Source organism: Hydra viridissima, unplaced genomic scaffold, assembly GCF_058129835.1.
Source record: "Hydra viridissima isolate aposymbiotic clone 2 unplaced genomic scaffold, HvirCarnegie_v1 scaffold_7, whole genome shotgun sequence".
Taxonomy (NCBI): Eukaryota; Metazoa; Cnidaria; class Hydrozoa; order Anthoathecata; family Hydridae; genus Hydra; species Hydra viridissima.
This window is the reverse complement of record NW_028324306.1, coordinates 18394090-18420425: the sequence shown is the minus strand read 5'-3', so window position 1 is coordinate 18420425 and position 26336 is coordinate 18394090. Positions and strand designations below refer to the sequence as shown.

Genomic DNA, 26336 nt, shown 5'->3' with positions numbered 1-26336 from the left:
TTGTTCTTACTTCCTTATTGCTGTACAGAAATCAAGTACAACTATAAAATCAACTTAATTATCAAGCTGCTACAGCTGCCAACTAACTTAATTATTAAAACTGATTATCAAGCATTATAAGTACATAAAAATATACATTCCAATAATGGATTGTGTGTCAAGTGTAAAATTTACTCTTATTTATCAATAAATTAAATAAAACAATGCATAAGATATAGAAATATATAAAAATATAATTTGTTAATATTATTTTATCACTTATATTATATTTAAAACTTTCAAAATACCAGCAAGAAAGTAATAGTACGCTTTTCGCTGATTTTTACATGCAAGAGCACAGCTGTCTGATAAATTTGATGAATAATTTCATAAAAGTGTCCTCTTTAAGTTCGCAAAAAATTAAAGCGCAGTACAAACCAGTCAAAGGTACAACGTCCTACGCTGGTCAAAGGTACACGAGATGGGTTTCTTCAACAATTATCATCACAAACCCCATTTAGGGTTAGAAATAATTATTTAAACTTTTCCATAATAAAAAAAAGATGTTGTTTAATGTAAGTAATATCATACATTAGCCAAACAACTATTTATGACAGTTTTGTTATCAAAATAAGATAAACATAAATATTTACTTTTTAAGAGCTAAAACTAATAATTTCTTGTGGATCAACACAATCTTCCCCAACCATGATATTTTAAGGTAAAAAGTGTCGTCATGGACTAATATTTCAAATGACACTTCAATTTTTTGCAAAATGATAATAGTCGGCCAATATGACAGAGTGACTAAAGGTACAACGTGGTCAAAGGTACAACAGGTTCCCCTATAATAAATATTAAGATTCAAAATCAAAAAAATGGTTTGACAGTTTACACTCGTCAGTGTATTAAAGATGAACGGAAAAAGGTCGATTGGAAAATATTCCTGAATCGAATTATAATTTTAGGCGCATTATAGAGAGTTGGCTTTACAAGATGTTAGTTAATACGTCTTTTTCGATTTCAAACGTGAGAATGCGATATTTGGTTCATCTAAGCATTCTCGGAAAAGAGCTTGACAACGAGTATATCAAGGTAGAGAATGGTAAAGGCTGGAAAGCTTCTTAAGCAAAGTATTGGGAAACTTGGTTTCTATTGAAAGAAATTTGTTAGAATCATTCACATGTTTAACTCCATTTTTTGTGTGTTTAAGAGGTTTTCGAAATGTAAAAAATTGTTATTTTTCTAGCAACTTACTAATTGGTTTTAAAGATGCAATAACAAATCTAAAGAAGTCGTTTTTTTCAGCACAAGAGGTTGCCGTAAAATTAGATGTAAAAAAACTAATAGAGTATGGAAAGTCCACATTCTGCAGTGTAATGTACAATGTAAGACACCATAACCAAGGATTGGGTAACTTTGCCAAACAGTGTAGAAAAGTATTCATGCAAATTTTAAACAAACATGGACAAGGTTTATGAGACAAAAGAAGCATCCAGATCATGAGGAAAGACTACCATCTCCAGTTGTTGACTTTGGAGCAAAATCAAGTTGATTTTGTTTTTAAAAGTTTGATTTTTTATTTGTAAATATCACAAAACATGTACTTTAAAATATGGTTTTTCAAACATTTGTATCGTTTTCAGGATAAGGTAAAAAGAAGGATGGAAATTTTTATGTAACAAGTTTTGTTTTAAATGTAAGTTACTATAAATTTTAAAAAAACTAAAAACATGAAAACAAAAAAAGCAAATGTCCTCAAGGTTTTAAATGGGTCGTACCACTCTCAAATTTATTCCTTCGCCACGTTTTTTTAAATCCATGCTATTCAAATCATACAAGATAAATACTCCAATATTCAAAAGGTTTCGTTTGATTACCGTGACATTGAACCTGGAGTCTCTTTAGCCCACAGTGTCCTTCAACAAAACTTAAACCTTTAACTATTTAGGTAGCAGACTTATTAAGTAATTACTTGCACTCAAAAACTCATTTCAAATTTAATTTATTGATAAATTTAATGCATTAAAAGTCAATAAACCGATAAACACTATTTGTAATTTTACACCAAAAGTCAAAAAATTGGAAGGAAAGAAGAGGTGGGGGTGGGGTGGATCATAGGTTAGCACAAGCTATTAACAGTAACTCGTATATTGTGAACATTCTCGAACATCTATCCCATTACTTTCATTTAATGCTACCTTTTCCTCTAAGTTTTCGAAAAAATCCCAACTTCGCGCGTTTTTTAAAGAACGGATATTTTTCAAAGCTGTTATAATCCTCAGTACTAATTCTTTAAATCTTTGTCTTCACTAAATTTTAGCTATAATTTTCTAGTTATAATTTATGCATGCAGTCAAGTTTTTCACTTGCTGTTGAGTAGAAGCAATTACTTGGTTGAACAAGATATCTTCATTTTTACTAATTAAAAAAACATTGCGAAGTACATTAAATAATTGCAGAAAAAATAAAAAGAAACAAAATAAAATCAAAGTATCAAAATAATTAAAAAATAAAAGTTAACATTAAAGTTTACAAATATCATGTTGATAGCACATTCTAAATTTATATGCTTTGACAAATCGACAATACTTAACTATAAAATCATTGAACGTTTTTTTTTCAGTTAGCTTTTTTTCTAAGTAGAACATATTTGAGGAATATTACGCTTATGTAGCTAAGATAGACGAAAGAATGAATCTTAAAGAAGGAAATTGTTTGCGAGAGAAAGTTAAACGGGACTGAAAATTACGGATGAACATTTTCTTGTGTCAGAAATTTTTTTAGCGGATGCTGATTCAGAACTGAATGTAAATTTACAGGAAATAAAATGAGTCATAGCGAAGCAACTGTTTTCTTCTTGCAGCGAAACACTTTGAAGTACTTAAAAGATAATTAACTTCTTATCTGAAGATTATTAACTAAAAGATTATTAACTTCTTATCTGAACATAATAATACTTTTTAGTAATCGCTGTTTCATAAAAGATTTTTATTTGATTGTATTGCAACTGCTTTTTTTTAATTTTTTCATTAAAAAAATGCTAAAAAACCATCTATAAAGGCAACCAAGAACATGGTACTCACTTCTTACACACATTAGGTAGATTTTTACATAGAGTTCTTATCTTAGTCCCTTATAAGTACCATTTGTTTGTAAACACTAACTCGACTGTTGTGGTTTAAATGGTGATATAATTTTTGTCTGGTTGCTATCCAGAGCTAAATCGTGAATTAACCTAGGATGAAACTGAAGAGTTAAAAAACTAGGAGGAGTTGAGCTTTCCTAAAAAAAAAAAAATCCTTGTATTCTGAAGGGAGTACAGCTAGCAAAAAAGGAAAGTTAACAGTTGTTCACGGATTAATAATACTTTGTATAGTACCTCAAATCAAAGAATCTTATGAAAACATGAAACTACTGTTTAATCTAATTAAGTTAGATAGGATTCCTTTTGTTTTTGTAGCAGATTTTAAATTAATTTTGGTTGTCAATGGTCTGCAGACAGCCACTTCAACAAATCCTTGTTCATATTGCTACGTTAAATTACGGTCACTCTGAGGATTAATTACACAGCAGGAAGAAAATATATGCGGTGTAAACTGCAATTTAGATATTTCTTTGAAATCTTTGAACTATAACTGTGCAGGTTTGTGAACATATGGTGATCTAAGAAGATCCTACAACAGTTAAAAATTTACAACATGTTTTAAATAATTTTCTGTTATCAATGTATTTTCACCTGTTTAAGAATAAACATTTAATATATGTTTAATATATATTTTATTAGGTTTCAGCTATTAGGAGGAATAAAAAAAAGAGATGCCCCAAACACTATGAGCACAGTGAACCTTCCACTTTTTAACGAACCAGATTCTATGTTAGTTATAGCTAAATGCCGTGTTCCTGAATTACATTTAATACAGAGATTCGTCAATCATGTTTTTTGGAACGGAATTTTGCATTGGAGTTATTAAAGCGCTACGCATTTCTTTGCTTGTATTATTGTCAGCAACTTTTAATTCTGTAACCATGAAATTAATAGAAATGTCGGCTGTCAATAGGTTAGACTCTCGACGACATATTGCTTCATCGACTTCAACGGGGCTTCCACCATTATGCAATACCTGCATAATGGTCGAAGCCCCGTTGAAGTCGATGAACAAGTAATTACAGTGCCTTCTTCATTTGAATGTCGAAAACTTTCCGTAGAATTGCTGGAAAGATTAAATGCTTCCAATCCTGCTCTAGTAAGAGTATCAGTTGAGTCTGACATGCTGGATTTGATTTACGAACCTGAAACGGTACCTGAGTTTGAAAGTAATACTTTAAGTATTGAAAGGAACTTGATGTTATTAAAGAAGGACAATCACCAATACAGCCAATTAGACATGAAACATTGTCATCAAAAATTTAAAAAGAAATGACACTATTTGAAAATGGGGGTACACGTGGCGATTATTTAGAAAGAGTTTATTCCTTTCTAATGACCGTGAATCCGAAAAGTGTTGAGGCTGAGCGGGCATTTTCTTCCGCTGGACGGTTCAATACAAAAATTCATAACCGTTTGGGCGATGAAACTTTGGACGCGTTATGCTTCCTGAAGTCGCATTTCGAAGCACAAAAAACATAATATATCTCCTTATTTCTAACATAATTTTTTAACATTAATTTACATGTGAAATTTAATTAACATGTTAAACTGAATTCATTTAATAAATATATTTTTACTTAAATGTACTGTTTTTATTCTACTTAATACTAAATAGATGCTGTATCTGTTTTTCAATCCCGGGATTGAAAAAGACCTCCGGGATTGCAATCCCAAATCGTTATGGCTTCGTTACGCTGCAACAACGCTTTAAATTCATATTATGAAAATCAGCTTTTTGTGAAGAGCGTTATTTAACTCTTAGACCAATTTACAGTCAACAAAATCGACCTACCGAACTTACTATTCGGCAGACCATCAACAAAATTGAGAACCATTTTACATTATTAGATGGCACTCCCCGAATAATCACTTCCGGAATTGACTACCTGCAGAAAATAATATGGCTGTAGCTGAGAGTTTCTACGATAGCCCTGAAGTCAATTTCACACCGCTCTTAACAACTTGGTTTGTCTTATGGAACAAATCGGGAATTTTATTACGCAAAGATGTTAGTTTGAAGGCATATAAAGTTGTAATTGAGCAAAAATTGACGTAAACGAACTTCCTTAGCTATGTAATTTTGGCTCTGCATAAGATCCGCTGTTTCCAACCAAAGTCTTTTTCAGCGATGAAACTCATTTCTGGTTGATTGACTACGTTAATAAGGAAAATCGCCTTATTTGGGGTGAAGAGTAACTTATACCTGTTTATGAACCGCCATTACATTCATTGAAAACAACGGTCTAGTGTGACTTATGGACCGGTGGAATCATCGGTCCATACTTCTTCAAAGATGAGGCAAGTGCTAATTTAACTGTGAATAGCGTCCGTTATCGCGACGTCATAATTTGCTGCCTGAACCTGAAGCTCAAGACGTTGACAACAATTGGTTTCATTAATACTCTGCTTCTTGTTATACAGCCTTTGAAATAATGGATTTATTGCGTTATTATTAGGCAACCCAAAAAGTTCGTGCGGTTTATCCTAATTGCCTATTTCTAAGAAATGTATTAAGAAAACTGGTTGTGGTGGGGGGATGATTTTGCATATAAATTAAAGCTTGTTTTAAGGAGAATCAATCAGTGTGTTTCATAAGTTTTATTAGTGCGTCTTAAATTTAAAAGTCTTTAGTGGAGTATGGCTGTGTCAGATGCGATAATTCGCGCCTGTTTACTTTATGAGTTCAAACTTGGAACCAAAGCTGCAGAAGCTTGTCGTAAGATATGCGCTGCTTATGGGGAAGGTACCATAGCAGAACGGACGGGTCTAAAGTGGTTTAAAATATTTTCTTCTGGAAAAGAAAACCTTGAAGATGAACCAAGATCTGGAAGACCATCCATCGTAAACAACGAGGATATCAAGCTGGCGATCGAGCAGGACTCCAGTCAAACATGTCAGTACCTCGCCTTAAGATTTAATGTGAGTGATGAAACTATTCGTTTACATTTGTACCAACTTGGAAAACGTTGGAAGTTGAGCAAATGGGTACCTTACAAGTTGAGTGAAACAAACAAGCTACAGCGCTTAACCATTTGTTCTTCGTTGCTTTCCCGCCACAGTTTAGTGCCATTTTTTGACCGGATGTTGACGTGCGACGAAAAATGGATTATGTACTGCAACAAAAAACAAACATATCATTGGCTAGCCAGTAACGATCCAGTACCGATGACTCCTAAACCAAGCATTCACCAACAAAAGGTTTTACTGTGTGTACGGTGGACTACAGCAGGTATCGTTCACTATGAGTTGCTACCAAGTGGACAAACCATTACTGCTGAGATATGCTCAGCCCAATTGGGCTGAGTATATCTTAGAGTTTCGGTTGCTCTTCACCAAAAACAAGCAGCTTTGGCAAACAGAAAAGGTGTGGTATTCCACCAGGACAACGCCAGACAGCACATCGCAAAAATCACGCGGCAAACTCTAGCACGTTTACAAGGGGAGATTCTACCTCACCCTCCCTATTCACTAGACCTTGCGCCAAGCGACTATCGCCTGTTTTTGGCCCTGGAAAATTATGAGGAATCGACAGTTTCGAAATAGAGAAGATCTCGAAAATGAGTTGATTAAATTTTTTAGCTACCAAACTCAAGACTTTTATAAAAATGGAATATACCAGCTTGTTTCACGATGGGAGAAAGTTATTTTTGCTAAAGAAGACTATTTTTTAGAATAAACTTTATTAAAACTGTTTTTATGTGTATTTATTTATGGATCTGCAAAACCGCACGAACTTTTTTGGTTGCCTGATATTTTGATGATCAATTCATTTCTTGTCTCCATCGGGTGAATTTGCCACCGAACTTGTATGATAGACACCTTTAGACTTCTTGGAGCTGTGTTAAGTCTAAAGAGTTAGTTGATAAGCTAACTATGGTTGAAGCATTTGAAGCCATTATTTCTCGCGCTATTAGTGACATTCTGATACAAATGTTCTAACAAGTCATTAAATTAAAACGAATTAAAGCACACCTGCGTTTTCATTCGCCTATTCTGAGTATTTAACTTAGAGTATTTGCTTTGATATTGGTTAACGCTCTCTAATGCACGGTTAACAAATCCTGCAAAAAAGGAGTTGGAAAAAATAAGCAAGTTTAACACAATATATATATATATATATATATATATATATATATATATATATATATATATATAAGAAGCACTTTGAATTTAAACCAATCGAAAAACACGCAGAACGTAATAGAATGGCTTAAGAGTGTTCAAGAGATAAGAGGCTAGATAATTTCGTCATTTTTAATATTAACGATTTTATCAATTTTTTTGTGGAGATCTGTTGAGAAAAATGTCTATTGCTGAGAAACGCTTTTATATTACAGCTGAAGAAAAAAGAATAGTATAACCACTCTAGAAAATCTCTTCCGTTTCACGGTAATAAAGGCTGAAATAAATGATGAAAAAAATGATGCTGTTTATTTGATGTGACAATTGTTACTAATAACGGGACTAAAAAAAGTGAATTAGTCTAATAATGTGAATTAGTGGGTATATTTAAGGGGTTCAGAATCAGAAAGAGTTAACAAAGTTTTGTTAACTCTTTCTGATTGTCACAAAATGTTTACAGGTTATGGACTAAATTTTACCATTAAATGTAACTTTAAAATTGTTAAATACTTGGATATCACTTTTAGCTCAAACGACTCTAAATTCATTTAAGCTTAAAATCAAACCGCTTTACAAACATTATTATAGAAATATGCATTTTGTTAGAACTCAGAATGTTAAGGTTGTAATCCAATGAGAATCCAACTCAGACGGTTTGTTAGAACTCAAAAGGTTGTAATCCAATGAGAAAATACTTGTCAGACAACTACATGTTATGAAGTTGCATTACATTAGGCAGGTAAGTAATCAAAAAAGTTGGCAAATCATTTACAGATTTATTAGACAAGCATTTTCCACCAAACCATGTTGAACAAAATATTCAATTGAAACATTTTGAAGGTTAGCTACAGCTGCATGCCAAATTTAAAATCTAAAACAAACTCGCATTAACACAAAGTTATCGACGAAGTTGCTGACCCAAATAAGATATACTGCAACTGTATCAACAGTCTGCATCGCCCCTTAAACCAACTTTGCCTGACTGAAAACACCCTATACGAAGCCGTTATTTTTTCGACCTTCCGAATTATTTCGACAATCTATAAAAAGGTACAAATGAACCACCATTTAAGTTACGTTATACAAATCAAATGGTTTCATTTTGCAAGGCACAAATATGACACTGAACAACTAAGGAAGTGTGGCGTATAAAAGAAAAAACGAAAAACTTTCAATGAAATGAAGTATTATCAGGAAATGTCAGCCTTATCAACCAACAACAATAAGCTGCGCCTTGCTTAAATGAAAAAAAAAGCCATCTTTAGGGGTGCAAACTTATTAAACAAGAAACAAGTACTGGTCAGCAAGTGTAGATGTGAACAAAGTCATGCTTGCGACATAAGAATCCATTAATAAAAACAGTTCATTTTTTAACGGCTTTTTAATTTTTTTTAATGTTATTTATTGCAACGGTTTTTTAATTGTAATTTAATTAAAATATGCCGGCACGCCAACTTGAAACTTAAAGTACCAACAAAATTATTGCCCTTTGCTGTATTTTCAATATAACTGCTCTCGACGGCGGGCTATTGAGCACCATATACTAAGAACGGCCAATAATTTTTCAAGGAGAAAAAATTTATCATTATCTCCACCATAAAAGGCCACAACAAATAACTTCAACCTTAGTAATTCTTTTTCACATGTTTTTTAACAGCAAAAAAACTTTCATTGAATTAACTTAAATATACTAGTTTGAACCGTTACTGTTTGCTTTTGTCCAAGTGATTCAATTTTCTTTCTATTTAAGCTTTCTGGAACACGAAGGGTGATCAACGACACGATTACAGTAACAATTGCAATTAAAAAAAACGCAAAATATTGGTTGAAAGGAAACGACCTGTTCTGGTCTCCCAAAGACCAGGTGAAAGCGCTACCAAAACCTACAGCTCCAATGGATCTAAATTGAAAGTTACAGTTTTAAAATAAAATAAAAGCTTTGTCAACATTTTCATACTAAAAAAAAGCGATTTTTTTAAAGTATTACCCACAAGCCCAATAAGTCTAAACAGACAGTAGAAAACGAGAAATCAAACGAGAAATTATTTTTTAATATTAGGAGTGGAAATATGAAAGACTTTTAATAAAGCTGCAAGTTTTACTTTGGATGCAAAAGTTGCATGGGTACAAGAAAAATCTAACAATCAAAGATTTATAGGTTCTTTTATAAATTATTTTTACTTATTTTTTCAAACAAATAGATCAACTTAATCGAAAAGCTGATAATGAAATTTTCAAGTCTTATCGTTCTACTCTGTGAAAATTAGCAGTGCGTAGTAGTTCCCATTTCCCCCTCTCCTCAAACACAAAATCCTAATTATCATTCCTTTTAACAATCAAAAAAATACTTTAAATTCATGTTTTGGATAAACAATTTTGCATATTATTTGTAGATTTTAAGGCCAAGATAGGGGTGACTTTGCAATCCACTATAAAAGTTAATTTACCGCAAATTATGTTAATTCACAGATTTTCAAAATTACCCTCGTAAATATAAAAACTTGTTCTTCACCTTCCAACAGAAGATACAGACATCCCAATCCCATTAGCTAGGCCCAGCAAGGCTGATTCAACAGAGTTATTTATAAACACATTTATAGCAACGAAGCCTGACATCATAGCTATGCGCACAATAACTTGATTAAACCACAAAACAACCCAAAGAACTGTTCTAAACAATAAAAACAGAAAGCTTTCATATAATTTTTTTCAAATAGAAAACATCGGATGAAAATGATTGATGTTTTTGAAAACCTAAAAATTTGCAAGTATTTGATGAGTGTGACCAGATGTTAAGGCTTTGTATCTCTATCTCATATAACAAGCAGACGATCTCAAAAAGGAATAAAATACACCAAAAAAAGACAAAGGTTACATTTTTATGAGTATCATCTTTTGGAGTACCTTCATTAACGGTATAATCCTTCAGGGCCAAATTTAAGTAGAAATCTTTTTTATTATAATCCTATTAGGATGTTAACAAGTTTTAGCCAAAAAAACAAATTTTAATTTTAACTTTAGACAAAAAAATAATCCTAATTTAACAGACCTTTTCTAAACTTATCTAAATATTTGTATCATATCAAAAATATCTTAGTAAAAAAAACGTTAATCATGATAACTATTATGCAAAAACACAAACTGGTCTCAAGTAAAAATGGCCAATGAATTGATTCTCTCTGGCAGAAATCTCTGAAATTAAATCAACTATAGCCAACTAGCCCCAGTTTCCCCTAATGAGCAATAAATAGCCCCAGTTTCCCCTAACGAGTAGAACAAATTACTTACTTTTTTTTTATGAGACCAATTAAGGGGATTGATGGCATTAATGCACCAAAAAGCAGAGACGACGCCAAAAATATCTGCAGACATAAAAAGGGTCAGACATCTTAGCGAGATGCGTAACTGGATTACATTTACAATCTTTGAAGTTCTTAAATAACTTACCTTTTTTGAACCAAACCGGTCAATCATCTATAATCACATAAAAATCTATAGCATATACGCACCAATGCATCAACTGCAATAAAGAATAGAGAATTGCATTTGTAGCAACTTTAAAGTTATTAACAATGATGATTGATAAATAATATTTTTAACAATAAAACTAACAATATCATAAATAAGTTTTTGAATATTTGTTTTAGTGACAACAAGTTTTGGGAACAAAAGCTTAATTCAAAGAATCTTCAAGTTCAAAATTTTTAACCCCAAGTTAGAATTCAAACCATGATATGTTTTACATTTTACTTTTTAGTTTTAGAAAAAAGAGTAAACAATACAACATTCTCAGTACAATAAAAAATAACTACAATGCACAGTTGGAGGTTTTTAGGATATTGTATGTTTAAAGCATCAATCTAAAACTGCCTAATACTTTATATATATTCAATTTCATTTTTATTTTACAAAAAAAATAAAAAAATAAGAAATAAAATTGAACATTGTACAAAATCAAATTTAAAAATGATTAAAAATGAAAATTAATTAAAAAGAAAATTAAAAGATTTTTTTTTTCAATTTACATGTATTTTTTGTTTTTTCTTTTTTTTAGCATATAAATACTTATATATATATACTTGTATGTATACTGAAATATATGCATTTGTATATACATTTGTACATGTATTTGTATATATACTGGTGTATTTAGGATCCTGTAATTTAACGACATAATAGTTATTAATATCAAATAAATACTTAGGATTTGTTGAAAAATCTTTACCAAGTTAAACTCAAAATTTTCAGCAATTCATTCCATTTTTTAAACTTTAAACATCAAGAAGATCTTACCTTATTGACTAAAACAATCTGAGCAATAAACATAGCAATTGAAACAAGTAGATACAGTAAACCAATTTCAGATGGTGACATTCCAGGACCCCCTGTAGTAAATGAAAACAATAAAAGCCAAATTCAAACAAAGGATAAAACTTATCCAAATAAAAAACAATCAAAATGTTTATGCAAACATGTATATCAAATAGAAAGACTAACCATACTGAACTGAAGTAGCAGCAAATACAGGGAACAATTCTTCATAACCAATGGTAAACACAGTGTATAAACCATACAGCAAAGCGGAAAGTAGATAGTCTCTATTTCTAAAGTTTAAAAAAAAAATTAGAAAAAAATCAACAAAAAACATTAAAAAAAAAGAAAATTTTCAACAGAAATAAATAAATATTTATATATAATATAGTAATAATAATATTAATTTCTGTCACTTCAGGCAAATGATAATTATTTTGAAATAGACAAAAGATGTTAAAAAGTTTTTTTTTAAAATAGTAAAACCAAAATCTTTCTTTAAGTTTAATTAAATTATATTAAGTATAATTATGTTAAGTATAATTATATAATGTAAATTTAATTATATAGAATTTTAATTGATGCCTTGGCTGATTAACATCCATAAAAATGTCAGCAGGATAATATAATTATATTAACTAAGTATAATTATATTATGCAATTTTAATAATATAGAATTTTAATTGATGATTTGGCTGATTAACATCCATAAAGATGTCAGCAGGATAATATAATTATATTAATTAAGTATAACTATATCATGTAAATTTAATTATATAGAATTCTAATTGATGCCTTGGCTGATTAACATCCATAAGGATGTCAGTAGGATAATATATCCTGCAATTCAGGACCAGTACATAGTTATTATATTAACAAACTGATATTATGATAGCAAAACCATTAAACAATTGTTAAAAAAGGTCTATATTCAAATTAAAAAACTTTCCACTACAATAATTTGGTCAAAAACATAAAAGATAAGATGAAAGTTATCTTTTATGTTTATAACCAAATTATTTAAACTAACCAGATTTTGTAAAAACAAATTTTATGAAAATTGGGGTTGCCTTAGGCCATGATGACTTCAGCTAGACATTTTGACATTGAGTTGACTTAATTTTGTGTCTCCCCCATTGTTATATTATCCTATGCACTCATTATAGCTTCTTTCAGGTCATCTCTGCATTTAAATGCTTGTTTACAAATTTGTTTGTCCAAAATATACCAGAAATATTCTATCAAGACTGAGATCAGATCAGATCAAATTTCTTAACAATTGAGAATACTTTGGTAAGAAGAATTACTGTTATTTTGGATCAGATTGTATGATTTTCTATAATTTTTCAAATCAACTGTGAATCTTTGTTGATGGAAAAGACAAAAATCTGTTTTTAGTTTTCAGTTTTATTTCATGTTTGATTAGTTAATTTTTTTCATTTACACAAAAAAAATTACCTAATTTGTTTGTTCACCAACCCACAAACAGATTCTTAAAATTATACTTGATATGACATCAAAAAGAATTCAACTATTTTAATGAAGAACTCATTTTTTTGATGCAATTTTTAAAGCTATGGATTTTTTTTTAAGTTTATAAGTAGTTTTTTTTTTTTATATAATTTCTTTTTTATTGAACTAATACCTTAATAGTTTTCCAAAGCTACTATCCTTCAACCATATCCAGTATGTTTCAACTTTTGATGGCTTGGGATCAATCAATCTTGATGATTCAGAGATTGGTTGATTATTTTTTCTTAGCGACGTACTATCAATAGAACAATTAAGATAAGCATCCACATCCATAGTGTCCTCAGAGCTTTCTTTCTTGTCTTGAATAGTTATTGATACCACATCACGGGAAACTCTGTAAATAAACAATAAAACTTAACAACTTTACTGTTTTAATATAAAACATCTTGCAGTTTTGAATTTTGATTTTCAACCCTTTTTAGAAGCAAAAAGATGATGAACAATGCATTCTAGGATGCTAGAATGCTTTTTGTTTGGTCCTATGACCAAACAAGTATTTTCGGGTCAAAAGTATTTACTTTCAATTACATTTGAAAAAAAAGTGAAAAAATTAAGATAATAATCAAAAATACTCTTGACTGGTACTTGCATTGTTAATCACAATTGAATTTAAGTAATTCTTTTTAAAATAAAACTAAACATTTAATATTTCTACATAGTTAACCAAACCCCAAATATCTGATCAATGAAATTATCAAAAGTGCTACTCCATGCCAAAGTATTGCAAAAAATGATTAACTTAACCTAAATCATTAAGCTTAAGAACTTAAAGATTGGTTATGAAAACAAAACCTACAAACACGACTTTGTTTACTAAACTCAAAATATTTCTGAATATGAATAATATAAAGGAATTTTTGGAAAAAAAAGCTTATGCTTTTAAAGAAAGAGACAGTAAACAGATTTTTAAATTCATGTCTAACTAGACATTAAATTTTAAATTTACATCTAGTTAAACATATATAGTTAAAAATCTTTAATAAGTAATAGTAAAAAGTAAACAATAAACATTAGGCAATTATTGAAATAACTGCAATAAACAGCTTATTTAGTTGTATCAGTATTGTAAAAGCTCTGAAATCTATTTATTTTTAAAAAAGTTTTGCCTTTAACAAGCTCAAACTTTGATGTCATGTTTTTATAAAAAGAAGAACCTTTTTATAGTTTTGACTTTCATAAAGTCTATATGTCATTCTTTTAAAAAAGATGCACTTTTATGAAGCTGCATTTTTTTAAAAAGCCTGACTCTTCTCCATGTGATTTTATTTCATCCTTTCAAGAGATTGCACAGAATAAATATTCAAATAAAACCTTATTTTTACAAGCTATTTGAATAAAATTAATTTTTATAAGTTTTAAATAATAAAATTATAGCTAATGAAAATAATCTTGTCTCTTTAAATGCTTTGCCGTTTTAAATGCATATAAAGTTATATTTTAATATGTTTTAGAAAATTCAGTTAATCTAAGACTGATACAGCAGTTTGTTATTACTTGTTAATAATTGTTCAAAATTAAAAAATCAAACCTTGATGCTTTTTATTTTTGATTTAAAACTTTGTGCATTTTTTTCTAATTAGCAGGTTATAAAATGGTTAAAAGTTGTTTTTTTCAATTAACAATTAATAAAAGAGTTTTGAAAAAAAAGCTATAAAAAAGCCAAACTTTTTCTAAAAAACAAGATTTTGCTTTTAAATTGTTAGACTTTTTGAAAGGCAGGTTTTTTTTAAAAAAAACATTTATTCTTTTAAAAGAGTTTAACTTTTTGTAAGTCAAAACTTTAAAAAGTTCAACCTTTCCCAAAAATCCTAAGTCAGAATTAAGAAAACAATTTTTTAACAAATGTTATTTTGACTTTCAGAGGTTATGTTTTAAAAAAGGTTGACTTCTTTTTAAAAAATGACATTTTGAAATTTTAAAATGACATTTGAAAGGGAGTGCTTTGTTTCTTTTTTAAAAAACTGAATTATATTTCTAAAAGAGTGCAACTTTTCCTAAGTCAGAATTGGGAAAAATCTAAAACACACACAAAAACCCCAGCAACAACATTTTTAGTGTAGTACAAACATTTATCTCAACTTTTTTTATTTAGGGATTGTTCCCCACACTGCCGAGCATTGTATTAAAAATAATCTGAAATGGAAAATATTTGATTTGGCATTAACTTTAGAAATAATTGGAAAGATAAAAAAAACTGAAAAATAATTTTTATCATGATACACTTTTTCTTCACTAAAAATGTGAAACTTTTGAGAAAAAATTGAAACTATTTTACTAGTTTGTTACACTTTTTTTATGTGTGAATATTTAAGTCTAAATAAATTCATAAAAAAACATACTTTTACCTCTTTGGAAGAACAAAGACAGCGCTAAACAATGCTAATGTTGTCCCAACAACAATAATTATGTTGGGGATAAATATTTTGAAATGGTCAAAGAATGAACCTAAAATCAGATTACAGTTCGTAGAGATGGAGCAAAACCAAAAGTAAATACAAATATAAATAAAATTGTTTAACTTTTAATTCTAAATAAAACTGTTTTTAAATTTATATAAGATTTAGATTAAAACTTTCAAACTTATGCATTGCATAGTGCATAAGTTTGAAAGTTTTAATGTAAATTTTGTAGTGCAAGATATGAAGATTATATATAAAGGATATAAATTTATGAAAGATATGAGGAGTGAATGAAGAAAATATATGGGAGGAATATGATGAATATAAAGAATATGAAGAAAATTTCAAGAAAAGGAAAAAATGAAGAGAATAAAAAACTGCTAAAGTATAACAGATACTGTCATTACATACAGTTGCGTGCAACAGTTTCTGGCCAGTGACATTTCGAATTCTAATATTTTTTTAAAAAATTACTTGTAATTATTCAAAGATGTTTGTATTCAAAGATGTTTGCAAAATAATGTAGAGAAAATATATATTATTTATGTTTGGTAATACATTTATTGTAATTGTTATATTTACATGTGCAAATGTTTCTGATCACATAATGTAAACTGACATAGTAAAAGGTTCAAAATTATAATTACAAATAATAGCAAAACAAATATTTACATTTGGTTCATAAAAGATCATAAGGGAATAAAAATGGCTTGACATTTGCATATCCAAATTCATGATAGAGTAAGAAATTTTTAAAAGGAACAAAAATCTTGTTCTGAAATTGCTTCACTATTACTGATAAGCAAATTGATTATGAATAATATCATTGTAAAATACCATTGTGGATAATGTTTAAAATATGATGTTTGATTGATCGTTTAAAAAGATAGTGGAAGACCAAGAAAAGCACATAAAAAAGTAGATTGTATCATTAAACATCAATCAACTACAAATGTCAAAAAAAACTGCTACCGATATTCCATGTCAACTAAAGGATGAACACCTAGCTATTTTTAGTTGCAGTACAGTGACACAAATAAGATAGGACTTTTTAGTTGTATAGGTATTAAAAAAATATATATCTTAAAAAGATAAAAAGAACTTTTACCTTTCCTAAAAATCTTTTGAGACAAGCTTATTAAAAGATCTTAATTAGTTAAAGAAGTATCTAATAACTACAAAGTTTATAAAACTTTAATGCATTCATTTGAAATAGGTTAAAGTATTTTAACATGTAAATAAAAAAAGGTATCAAAAAAACAATAATTAAAACTTTTAACTCAATTATAAACTTTTTATCTTAACTTTTCTTAACTTTTTATCTTATCTTATCTTATCTTAACTTATCTTAACTTTTTATCTTATCTTAACTTTTTTTATTTATCTTCAAAAAATAAAAAGAACTTTCACCTTTGCTAAAAATCTTTGGGTATTGCTCAGCAGGAAAGGCTAGAAATCCTGAAAGAAAAATTTAAAAAAAAAACTAAAAGTTCATGCTGTTATTAGCAACATTGAATTGCGCTATGGCTGCTAGTATTTTGTAATCAGATTGCATTGTATGCAATCTGATTTTACAATACAACCAGTCAAATCCAATCTATGCTTCAAAAAGTGCAGTTTCAAAGTTATCACATTTGTATCCTTGACAGAGTGAAATGGACATTTATTTGATCATCAGAAATTTATTATTTCTTACAATCTGTAAATACAATCTGCAGGTCTGTAAATGTATTTTATAAGGTTTAAAAATGCAAAAAAAATGGTAGTATTCTCACCAGCCATACTAGGACCAATAATCAACCCAATATTGTATCCTGAGAATATTAAACCAATACCAGTTGCAAGGTTTGTGTCATCAGCAATATCTGACATGTAAGCTTTTGCAATCACAAGAACTCCTGAAAAGAAATGCACCATTTAAAATTGAAGCCACTTAGCATAAATGACTGAATTGAGAATGTGAAAATGCTTACATTTCTCACATTCTGAAAAACTTTGATTGAAAGAAACAGGTGAAAAAAAGAAAAAAGTTTATGATCCTATGTTTAAAGAAGAGTTTTTTTATTACTTTATTTTGAATTACTTCTCTTCATTGAACCAAATCCCTATCTGTTTTAAATTCATTTGTAAGACAACAGCATTTGTATTTAAATTTTGTTTCCAATTTAAAATGATTTTAACATATTCCTTAAAACTATAAAAGTAATGCCATTTTATGATATTCATGCTAAAGTTTTAATAAAAATCATCCTTGTGAAATTAGAGGAAAAACCAAACTTGAATAAAAAAATTCTTAATGATTTTAACCAAACTTGCATAAAAATATTTTTAATGGTTTTTAACAAGATTCTTGCTTTCCTCTCTTTAGCATCATTGTCAGAACTTGTAATTTCTTCAAGAAACCTATATATTCTACTTTTATATCAATTAGCATATAAAAAGATTTACTCATTTTCCTAATTCTGATTCAATTACCTATATCATAATGACAAAGCAGATAGAGAGTATAAGATAAAAACAAAATATATTTCAGTTTTAAAATAAATATAGTCTTTACAAAACCATGCAATGGGATTTTTGCTTAAAAAATTAGTAACATTTTATTACCCATGCTCAGACCCTGCAAAAATCTTGTCACCACAGCCCATGTGTAGTTGAAAGAAAAGGCAAACATCAGTGTTGCAACTGCAAGACTACTTCCAGCCACTAGGAGAGATAACTTTCTTCCACATTTATCGCTAATATATCCCCATGTAAAACTATAAAAAAAAAAAGTAATTTAAAAAAAAACAGTCAAACAATGAAATATTTTGAAAATACTTGTTTGACAATTTGTATATATTTATTTCTGTACAGTGGTAAGAAAAATATTAGAATCGTATTTAAATTTGATTGGTTTCCTTAGCTGATACATGAGATTTTTAGTTTTTCATTTAAATCAAGTTAGCAACAGTATTTAATTAGCTAATGTATATTTGTATTTGTAGAAAATTACAAAATACTTTGAAATTTCAACAAGTTAGTAAAAGTTTTGAGATTTTCAGGCGGTCTGCTTTTCTATCTTTTGTAAAAATGTCTTGAAAGTCTGAAGATACAACGTTCAAACAGTTATTTTTTCTACTTTGGGGCAGTATTTGCATACCTTGCAGCTTTATAAAATTTAACTTTAGTATGTTCCATTCTTAATCTTTAAACACTTTTTTTGTTTTTCTGATCCTCAGAAAACCAAGAAAAAGAGGTAAGGAAGCCCTACTAAATCATTATGCATTTTCTTAAGGGGAGTTTGCCAAGAAAGTTGGTCTTTGTAAGAGAGGAGCTCATAATGTTCAAGAGAAAACTTGATATGGGACTGACATTGTCTCAGAAACACTGATTTTGTTATCACTATTTTTGAAAGTAAAAAATTATGTAATTACATTGATACAAACTATGTAAGTGCATTCATATGGAACGCATTATAAAAACATGCATAAGAGATTAGAGTTTGCTTTCTATTTAAAGTTGTATAAAACTATTTTTGTTAACTGATCTTGAAATAAATATATATATAATAAGAGATATAAATAGTTACATGCTTGGGGTGAATACATTAATCATCAAACAGAACAACTTGGTTCTGCATTTTTTGTTTCAATTTTTTGATTTGGTGGTGGAATGCAGGAAAAACTGCTGCTGAACAATAAGCAAAAGAGTCAAACAATTTTAATCTGCACTTGAACAGCATAATATCAAAGTTTTTAGTAGTTGAGTTAGGCGCCATCTCATTGAGTCAGGTTTCCTTATTACCAAAAAAGAAAAAGTAACAGTAAAAACTTTATGATCTAGGTTAGAAATGTATAATAATCCAATAAAAAGTTATAAAATAGATTCAAGTCACTCATATAACTTTGCTCTAATCAGCAGCAGTCCAATGTTGGTAATCCTTGGTCATCTGGTGACATTTGGGTCCCAGTAGAGACTTCTTCCTCAGTCAGTGAATGGTGAGTCTTGACTGGATGAGATGACATCTGACACAACTAGTGGTAGCCCTATTAGTATGCTACTCCACGGTATCCCAAAACTGCTTGCTAGTTATTTACCTATTTATCCTGCACTTCGTCACTAAAAATTGCTCGGTACAAGGTGTAAGACAAAGTTTTAACCAGATGCGCAGCATTTCAGAAATGGTTTCATTCTTATTTCAAGTTTTCGCTAGCTGGAATGAACTTTATTCTGACCAAGACCATTGTTTTTGACTGGCTCTTTTGGGAGAATGTATCAAGTTTCAGCAGGGTTTATACTTAACCTCTTTTTTTTAACTTTTTTCTGTTATGCTTAGCAATGAGAAGTCAGTGACTTAAGTCACTGACTTCTCTTTTTTTTTTTTTTAATTATTTTTTTATCAGGAATATTTTTATCAGGAATATTTTTATTATTTAATTAATTACTTAAATATCAAAAATGAAGCTTCTAGGTATTCAAATACTGTTCCACAGCAAAAAAGAATGACTTTAAAAACATTAAAATAGTGTATCATCAGACAGCCTGCATATTTTTACAAAAGAAAGAAAACCAGAAAAACTCGCCTGAAAATTTTAAAACATTTTTATAAACTGATTTAAAAAGCAAAATAATCTTATTTTTGTTATAAATTAATATTGATATTAGGTAAATTTAAAATGTTATTTTATGTAGATGAAAAAATAAAAAAACCCATGCTCTAGCCAAAGAAATCAATGAAATTTAAAGATGATTGTAATATTTTTAACACCATTGCATATTTTATCAGCAGTATGTTTAAAATCATCAAAAAGGAAATAAGACACATGTGAATAGGAATATGCTCTAAGACCTTAGTGTCCAGGAATTTTGTTATTTAAGAAAGGTAACTTAGAGGCATGCGACAATATCTAGTATGTTGCTAATGGTGCAAAATGAAGAAACATTGCAAAAAGTTTGGGAAATTAGAGGTAACCTAACCCTTCCTAGTATTTCGCCTAAAATCATAAAACTTGTTTTTTTGCTTGATCAAATTTCACCAATAGATCTTAAATTTAATCAAAAAATCTTTTTTCTTTTTAGATTTATGACTATTTAAAATTTAAAGCTGAAGATGTTTCAACTAAAATTTCAGAAAGTCATAATTTTTAAGATTGCACAAGCAACATTCCAATTCACGATTCCTGTTTAAAGTTTAAAAAACAAAAGAATTAGAGAGCCATTGTAAAACCAATATCCCCTGAAACACAAGGAAAAGTTCTGTCTGCTTCAAAAAAAAGATTTGAGTATATATGAATTTGGGAACACCTTAGCTCTGAGAACCTTTGGTCCAAAGCAACTTATTTTCAGAAAAACTTAGATTAAGAAACCTTTCTTTTCTTTGGATAAATTGAATAAACTTTAATTAAAACTACATACCATGGTGTGACCTAACAAAGCCCTATGCTTTAAGAAAGTCCTAATTTAAGAAAGGACAAATTTCATATATATATGAAAATAAACATTTGGGGAAAATATCTTAGTTATTTTTAACTAGACATCTTGCTAGTTAAAATAACTAAATTTAGGACTTTGTTAAGTCAAATCATGGTACCAAGTAAGATTTTGCTGCAAAAAAAATAGTTGATAAACAATTTTCTTATAAGTTTAAAGCCAATTTTCGTAATGGTTTTGTTATGATTTCTAAGTAATCGCAATACAATTGAAGTAGTACAATTTTTGAGAAGTGAGAGAGGATGGAAATATAAAATCTGGTTTCAATATTAAACTGATTGAGAGCATCAAGCTGATTAGAAAATTGTTCAATGGTGATGAATTCTATTGCTATTTGAAGTAAATGAAAATAATAGGTTAATTACTATTATCTACTATTTGTTTAGAGAATTAAATTGCATTATAAATAACTCATTTTAGTTTTTTATGTATGTATGGTTGGTAGAAAAAGATACTCCTATTATGTAGTGCAATTAAATTGAAGAGCTTGAAGCATTGAAGCTTCATCATAGAAATCAAGAAACAAAGGAGGCTGAAATCAAATTAGATGAAGATGGAAGGCAAGGATTCCTTAAAGTTACTCTCTGTCAATCACTCAAAAACCTGAGTTAGAATAATAAAAAAATCCCAGAGAAATTGAGCAAGGATGACAGATAAACAAGCAAAAAGCTTAAAGATTTCACTAAGGGTTCTCCAATCCATTCATTAGGATTTCAATTAGTTTTGATGAATGATTTGGAGAGTAAAGTCCAAACAAAGTTAACACACTAAAATACACAGTAAAAAGTACAATATTAAATCCCTTTATGAACAAACATTTAATATCATTTTGTACTGCAAAATATCAATAGTAATAAATTAACCATAAAAACCAGAAAGTTTTTTTTACAATATTTAATAGATTGCAACAAACCCTACTTGACCCCTAAATAGTCATCCCCATGGATATGGTTTCCAATGAGTTCTTTTCAATTTTTTTGTTACATTAAGCTAGATCAAAATTCATTGAAAGATTACAAATTTCTTTTTAAAAAGACATCTTGGTTAAAAGTTATGACCGTTTAAAGTCTTTCAGTACACACAGTCAACATTACATGCTTTTCAGCAGGTAATGCATTTGAATATGGATTAACTGCAGAAAACTGAAATTTGAAAAAATTTAAATGAATATTATAATTACTATAATTTGATTCATAAATAAAAATGCATCTATTCAAAACAAAGAATATTTTGCATGTAATTGGTAATATTAATCATTATTTTTAAAAATTACTTTAAATTTATTATTTTTATTTTTGTGAGGGGTTAAAATATTTTTTCAAAGGTTTCCTAATTTTCAAAAGGTTTTTAAATACTAAATAAAAAAATTACCTGCTGAATATTCTGGCAACAAACATGGCTGATGCAAGTATTCCTGTTCTTCTTCCTAAAACCAAAAACAATTTTTTTTTATAAATTATTAGTTGAATTTGTTAAAAAAATAAAAAAATTCACTACACACAAATTATAAATATATAAAAACTCTAAGTGATAGAAAACTTCAACAGCCAACAAGAAATGTCATTATTTTCAAATTGCTTTACCAGTATCCACCTCAGTGGTTCCATAGTCCTAAAAATAACAACCTCGGCTCATATCACTTAAATACAGAATAACAATAAGAAACAGAGTAAAAATAAAGTAAGACTCATAAAAGTAAAACAACAAAAAATATAAACAGTAAGAGTTTTCATGATTAATAATATTAATTCTAATTACTTATTAGTAAAAGTAAATTTGATAAAAATCTGCACGAAAATAATATCAGTAAAAGTGATAAAATTAACCACAAAAATAACAGCTAAAACTAAATGTGAATAGCATCAACAATAATAATAACAATTCATATAATATTCAACATAATTCACTTACTTTGGCTTTGAAAATACATTAAAACATCTAGGCATAATAATATTAACTTGGGTTGAACTTAATTAAAGATATAAACCTTCTTTTATAATTATGCGACAAAAAAATGTCAATAATCAAATATTAAAGAATCTTATTAATTCAATTTCAATAGGAAACTTTACTAGAAAATGACACTGGCCCTATTGTTGCTTTTTTTGGGGATAGTGCCCAAGTAGCTGACATGAGAGTCCCCCCTTTATAGGGTGATGATAGACATGTCCCCACATTCTGTAGTGGCAATTTTGAAATACATCTTTTATGTCCACAAAAACAAGTTGGTTTTAAAGTTTTGGTTCATAGGCTTTTAGAACTGTTCATTTGAATGAGAAAAGTTAACATAAAATTTCTAAAACAATTAGCACTTCAATGAAAATTTGTTTGTAATCCATTTGTTGTTATAGTTTATGTTCATCAATTATTTATTAAGCTCTTTTTATGTTGTTAAACGACTGCATCTTTGTTGAAAAAACATAAATAAAAATGAAATACCTTGACAAGATGAGGAATATATGAGAAAACTGATGTCAACACCACAGCATTAAAAAACTAAAAAAAATGACTTTCATTATATAACACTATTTGCTAATAGAGAGAATAATAATTTCATTCAAATTTTTAAAAACAATTAAGCACAACTTATACTTTTAGCTAATATAAATAACTTGCCTTTTTATGTTCAATGAAGCACAACTTATATTTTTACCTAATATAAATAACTTGCCTCTTTTGTTTATGAAAAAATCAAAGTGAGTTTACAAAATTCAAAAAAATGAATTTGCAAACACACTTTGATTTTTTCTTGCAGTTTATCCCTTAAAAATTAATCTGAATTTTGTGTTTTTAAAAAATCCCAATATATTTGAGAGTTCTGTACCATAGAGTAAAGAATAATTTACACAACTATTAATGGTTTTTGCATTTTATTTGCTAAATCCAAGCTCCTGATATCTATTGCAGAAACACCTATGCCAATATGTATGTTAACAACTTAAATTTGATTAAACATCATCAGATGTCATCCTCTATTAATCATGTCTACAAGCCAAATGACCAACCTTATTTTTTATTGCGCCATACACAATATTCTATTTATTATATTCTGACTGACAGTACTTTACTTTTAAGGTTTCAGTTAAACTTTGATATTTAGTTGGAAACTTACATTATATGTTAACATCTTAAAACATTATCTATTTATAGTATCTTGCAAATTTGTAAATATAATTTTTTTTTTTTTTTAATTTTGTAGTTAGACCTTGAAATATATAGATATTCATTTATTGTACAAGATGACTGATTCTAAAATTTTGAATAGTGCATTTAAAAAATACTGCAAATGGTGTGAACTTAACTGTCAATGATTAACTATCAACTTTCATGAAGCATCTATAATGAAAGGTAGCATATATGTAGAAGATCCAAAGTTCGCTTCAAAGAAAAAAACAAAGGATGGTTGAAAAATGAACTGATTTTAACACCTGTTCTCAATGAAGATGATATCAGCAGATTCATTTTAATGCAGTTAAAGCAGGCTGTAAACTGTATTCACCATTCACAATTCTATTCAAGAAGCAAAATAGAAACGTATGTCATATATTAGAGACAACTTAAGTGTTACTGATTTCTCAGCTTCTGTTAATCTTCATAATTTGTTAGACCATACTGCTGCTTGCCTAGTTAATTTTTAGAAAGACTAATTACTTTAGAAACCTAACATAAAAATTTACATTGCGCAAAAAAATTGGTTTTGATAGAGCAGCAGGTCAATTTTTTTAAGAGCGATCACCATATTAGAATAAACTTCAAGAATCCTGTAACAAGGATTTTAAGCAGTTCTGAGAACATTTTTCACGCTTAAAACGTTAACCAATAAAAACTGACACGGATGTGTGAAATAGACTACTTTGTTCCTCAGATCCACTTTTCAGATGTTACAGAAAAAAAGTTCAATTACAAAGAAACCATTTGATCTAGAAGTGATGCAACCTTGAAAACCACCTTCACTTCCTGGTAGAGCAGATCTGTAAGAATATTTTGATTTCCGTTTCTGACAATTTATTGTCGTAGTTGATAGGTCCTACTTGGCCTACATGCTATTTCATACTACGTTGAATTATTTTGTTGTTAATCAAAGTATATAACTATTATATTCTTATCATTGGAGTTGACAAGAATGGTACTTGTAGCAGTGTATACATAAAAATATATTTCAAAGCATTATATTTTCCTAATATAGCTGAGACAAAATATCTGGTTGCTATGCAAAAAAGGTATACATAGCAACCAGACATCAAAAATTATATCACTATTTGAACCACCACAGTTGAGTTAGTATATACAAACAAACAGTACTTATACAGGGCTATAGATAAATAAATAGTATTTATAAGAGCTGTAGATAAAAGGTTTTTAATTTTTTAAGTACATCGAAGTGTTTTGCTACATGAGAAAAACAATTGCTTCGCCATTATTCATTTTATACCCCCTAAATTTACACTCAGTTTTAAATGAGCACCCGCTAAAATAAATTCCGCTTAACTTTCCTTCGCAAACAATTTGCTCCTCTAAGGTACATCCCAGCATGCAAACAACGTTGAAATAACGTTGAAATAACGTTGATCGACGTTGATCAACGTTATTTCAACGTTGTTTCAACGTTGTGTGCTTGCTGGGATCCTTTTGACTATTTTTAGTTATAAAGAAAATCTGATAATCATATGAAATAATATTAGTAAACTTTTATGTTAATTTTTTATTTTGATATTGTTATGTTTCTTTTTCTTTTTTTCTTTTTATCATTTATTGTAATTACCAATGTTTTTTAATTAATAAAAATAAGATATCTTGTTCAACCAAGAAACTGCTTTTTCATATCTGTTAAATTATCTGTTCTTTATAATATGCGCAAAGTTGGGATTTTTTCGAAAACTCAGAGGAAAAAAATAGCATAAAACTAAATTAGTTGAGATAGGCGTTCGGGTATATTTACAATACACGAGTTACTGTTTAAAGCTCGTGCGAACATTTAATTTCCACCCCCAACCCCCACCCCACCCCTTATTTCCTTCCAATGCTCACGATGTTTTTAACATCTGGTATAAAATTATGAAAACAAATAGTGTTTATCGATTTATTGATTTTCAATGCATTAGATTTATCATTAAGTTAAATTTGAAATGAGTTTTTGAGAGAAAATAATTCCATAATAATTCTAATATCTAAATAATTAAAGCTTAAAGCTTTGAGTTTTGTTGAAGGACACTATGGACTAAAGAGACTCCAGGTTTAATGTTGCGGCACTCAAACAAAATTTTTAATGTTAAAGCATTTATCTTGTAAGTTTAGAAATGAATGTCTTTAAAATCTGAAAAAGAGCATTAAGTGTCAAAAACGTGACAAAGAGATAAATTTAAGGGGAC

General features: G+C 28.9%; 1 protein-coding gene and 1 pseudogene across 15 annotated transcripts in view; one reads left to right on the top strand and one right to left on the bottom strand.

Moving 5' to 3' along the window:
* Nucleotides 1–5376: 5376 nt before the first annotated feature.
* The window catches only part of LOC145184430 (uncharacterized), a 39410-nt gene continuing 18450 nt past the window's right edge, over nucleotides 5377–26336 (bottom strand). For 6 of the 15 annotated variants that reach the window (XM_090092669.1, XM_090092670.1, XM_090092675.1 and 3 more), the window contains 14 exons: nucleotides 23407–23463; nucleotides 22551–22578; nucleotides 22339–22393; nucleotides 18103–18254; nucleotides 17271–17393; nucleotides 16906–16953; nucleotides 15442–15541; nucleotides 13209–13430; nucleotides 11750–11856; nucleotides 11546–11637; nucleotides 10700–10726; nucleotides 10541–10614; nucleotides 9765–9923; nucleotides 8888–9152 (listed from right to left, as the gene is read on the bottom strand). In XM_090092669.1, coding sequence (XP_089948795.1) covers nucleotides 8921–9152; nucleotides 9765–9923; nucleotides 10541–10614; nucleotides 10700–10726; nucleotides 11546–11637; nucleotides 11750–11856; nucleotides 13209–13430; nucleotides 15442–15541; nucleotides 16906–16953; nucleotides 17271–17393; nucleotides 18103–18254; nucleotides 22339–22393; nucleotides 22551–22578; nucleotides 23407–23463 — 1476 coding nt within the window. In that variant the 3' untranslated portion in view covers nucleotides 8888–8920. Of the gene's footprint in view, nucleotides 6978–7102; nucleotides 7192–8887; nucleotides 9153–9764; nucleotides 9924–10540; nucleotides 10615–10699; nucleotides 10773–11545; nucleotides 11638–11749; nucleotides 11857–13208; nucleotides 13431–14624; nucleotides 14681–15441; nucleotides 15542–16905; nucleotides 16954–17270; nucleotides 17394–18102; nucleotides 18255–22338; nucleotides 22394–22550; nucleotides 22579–23406; nucleotides 23464–23583; nucleotides 26011–26336 lie in introns of those variants that run through there. The other 9 variants (XM_090092671.1, XM_090092678.1, XM_090092677.1 and 6 more) reach the window with 5 other exon arrangements.
* LOC145190676 (histone-lysine N-methyltransferase SETMAR pseudogene) lies at nucleotides 5768–6433 on the top strand (annotated as a pseudogene).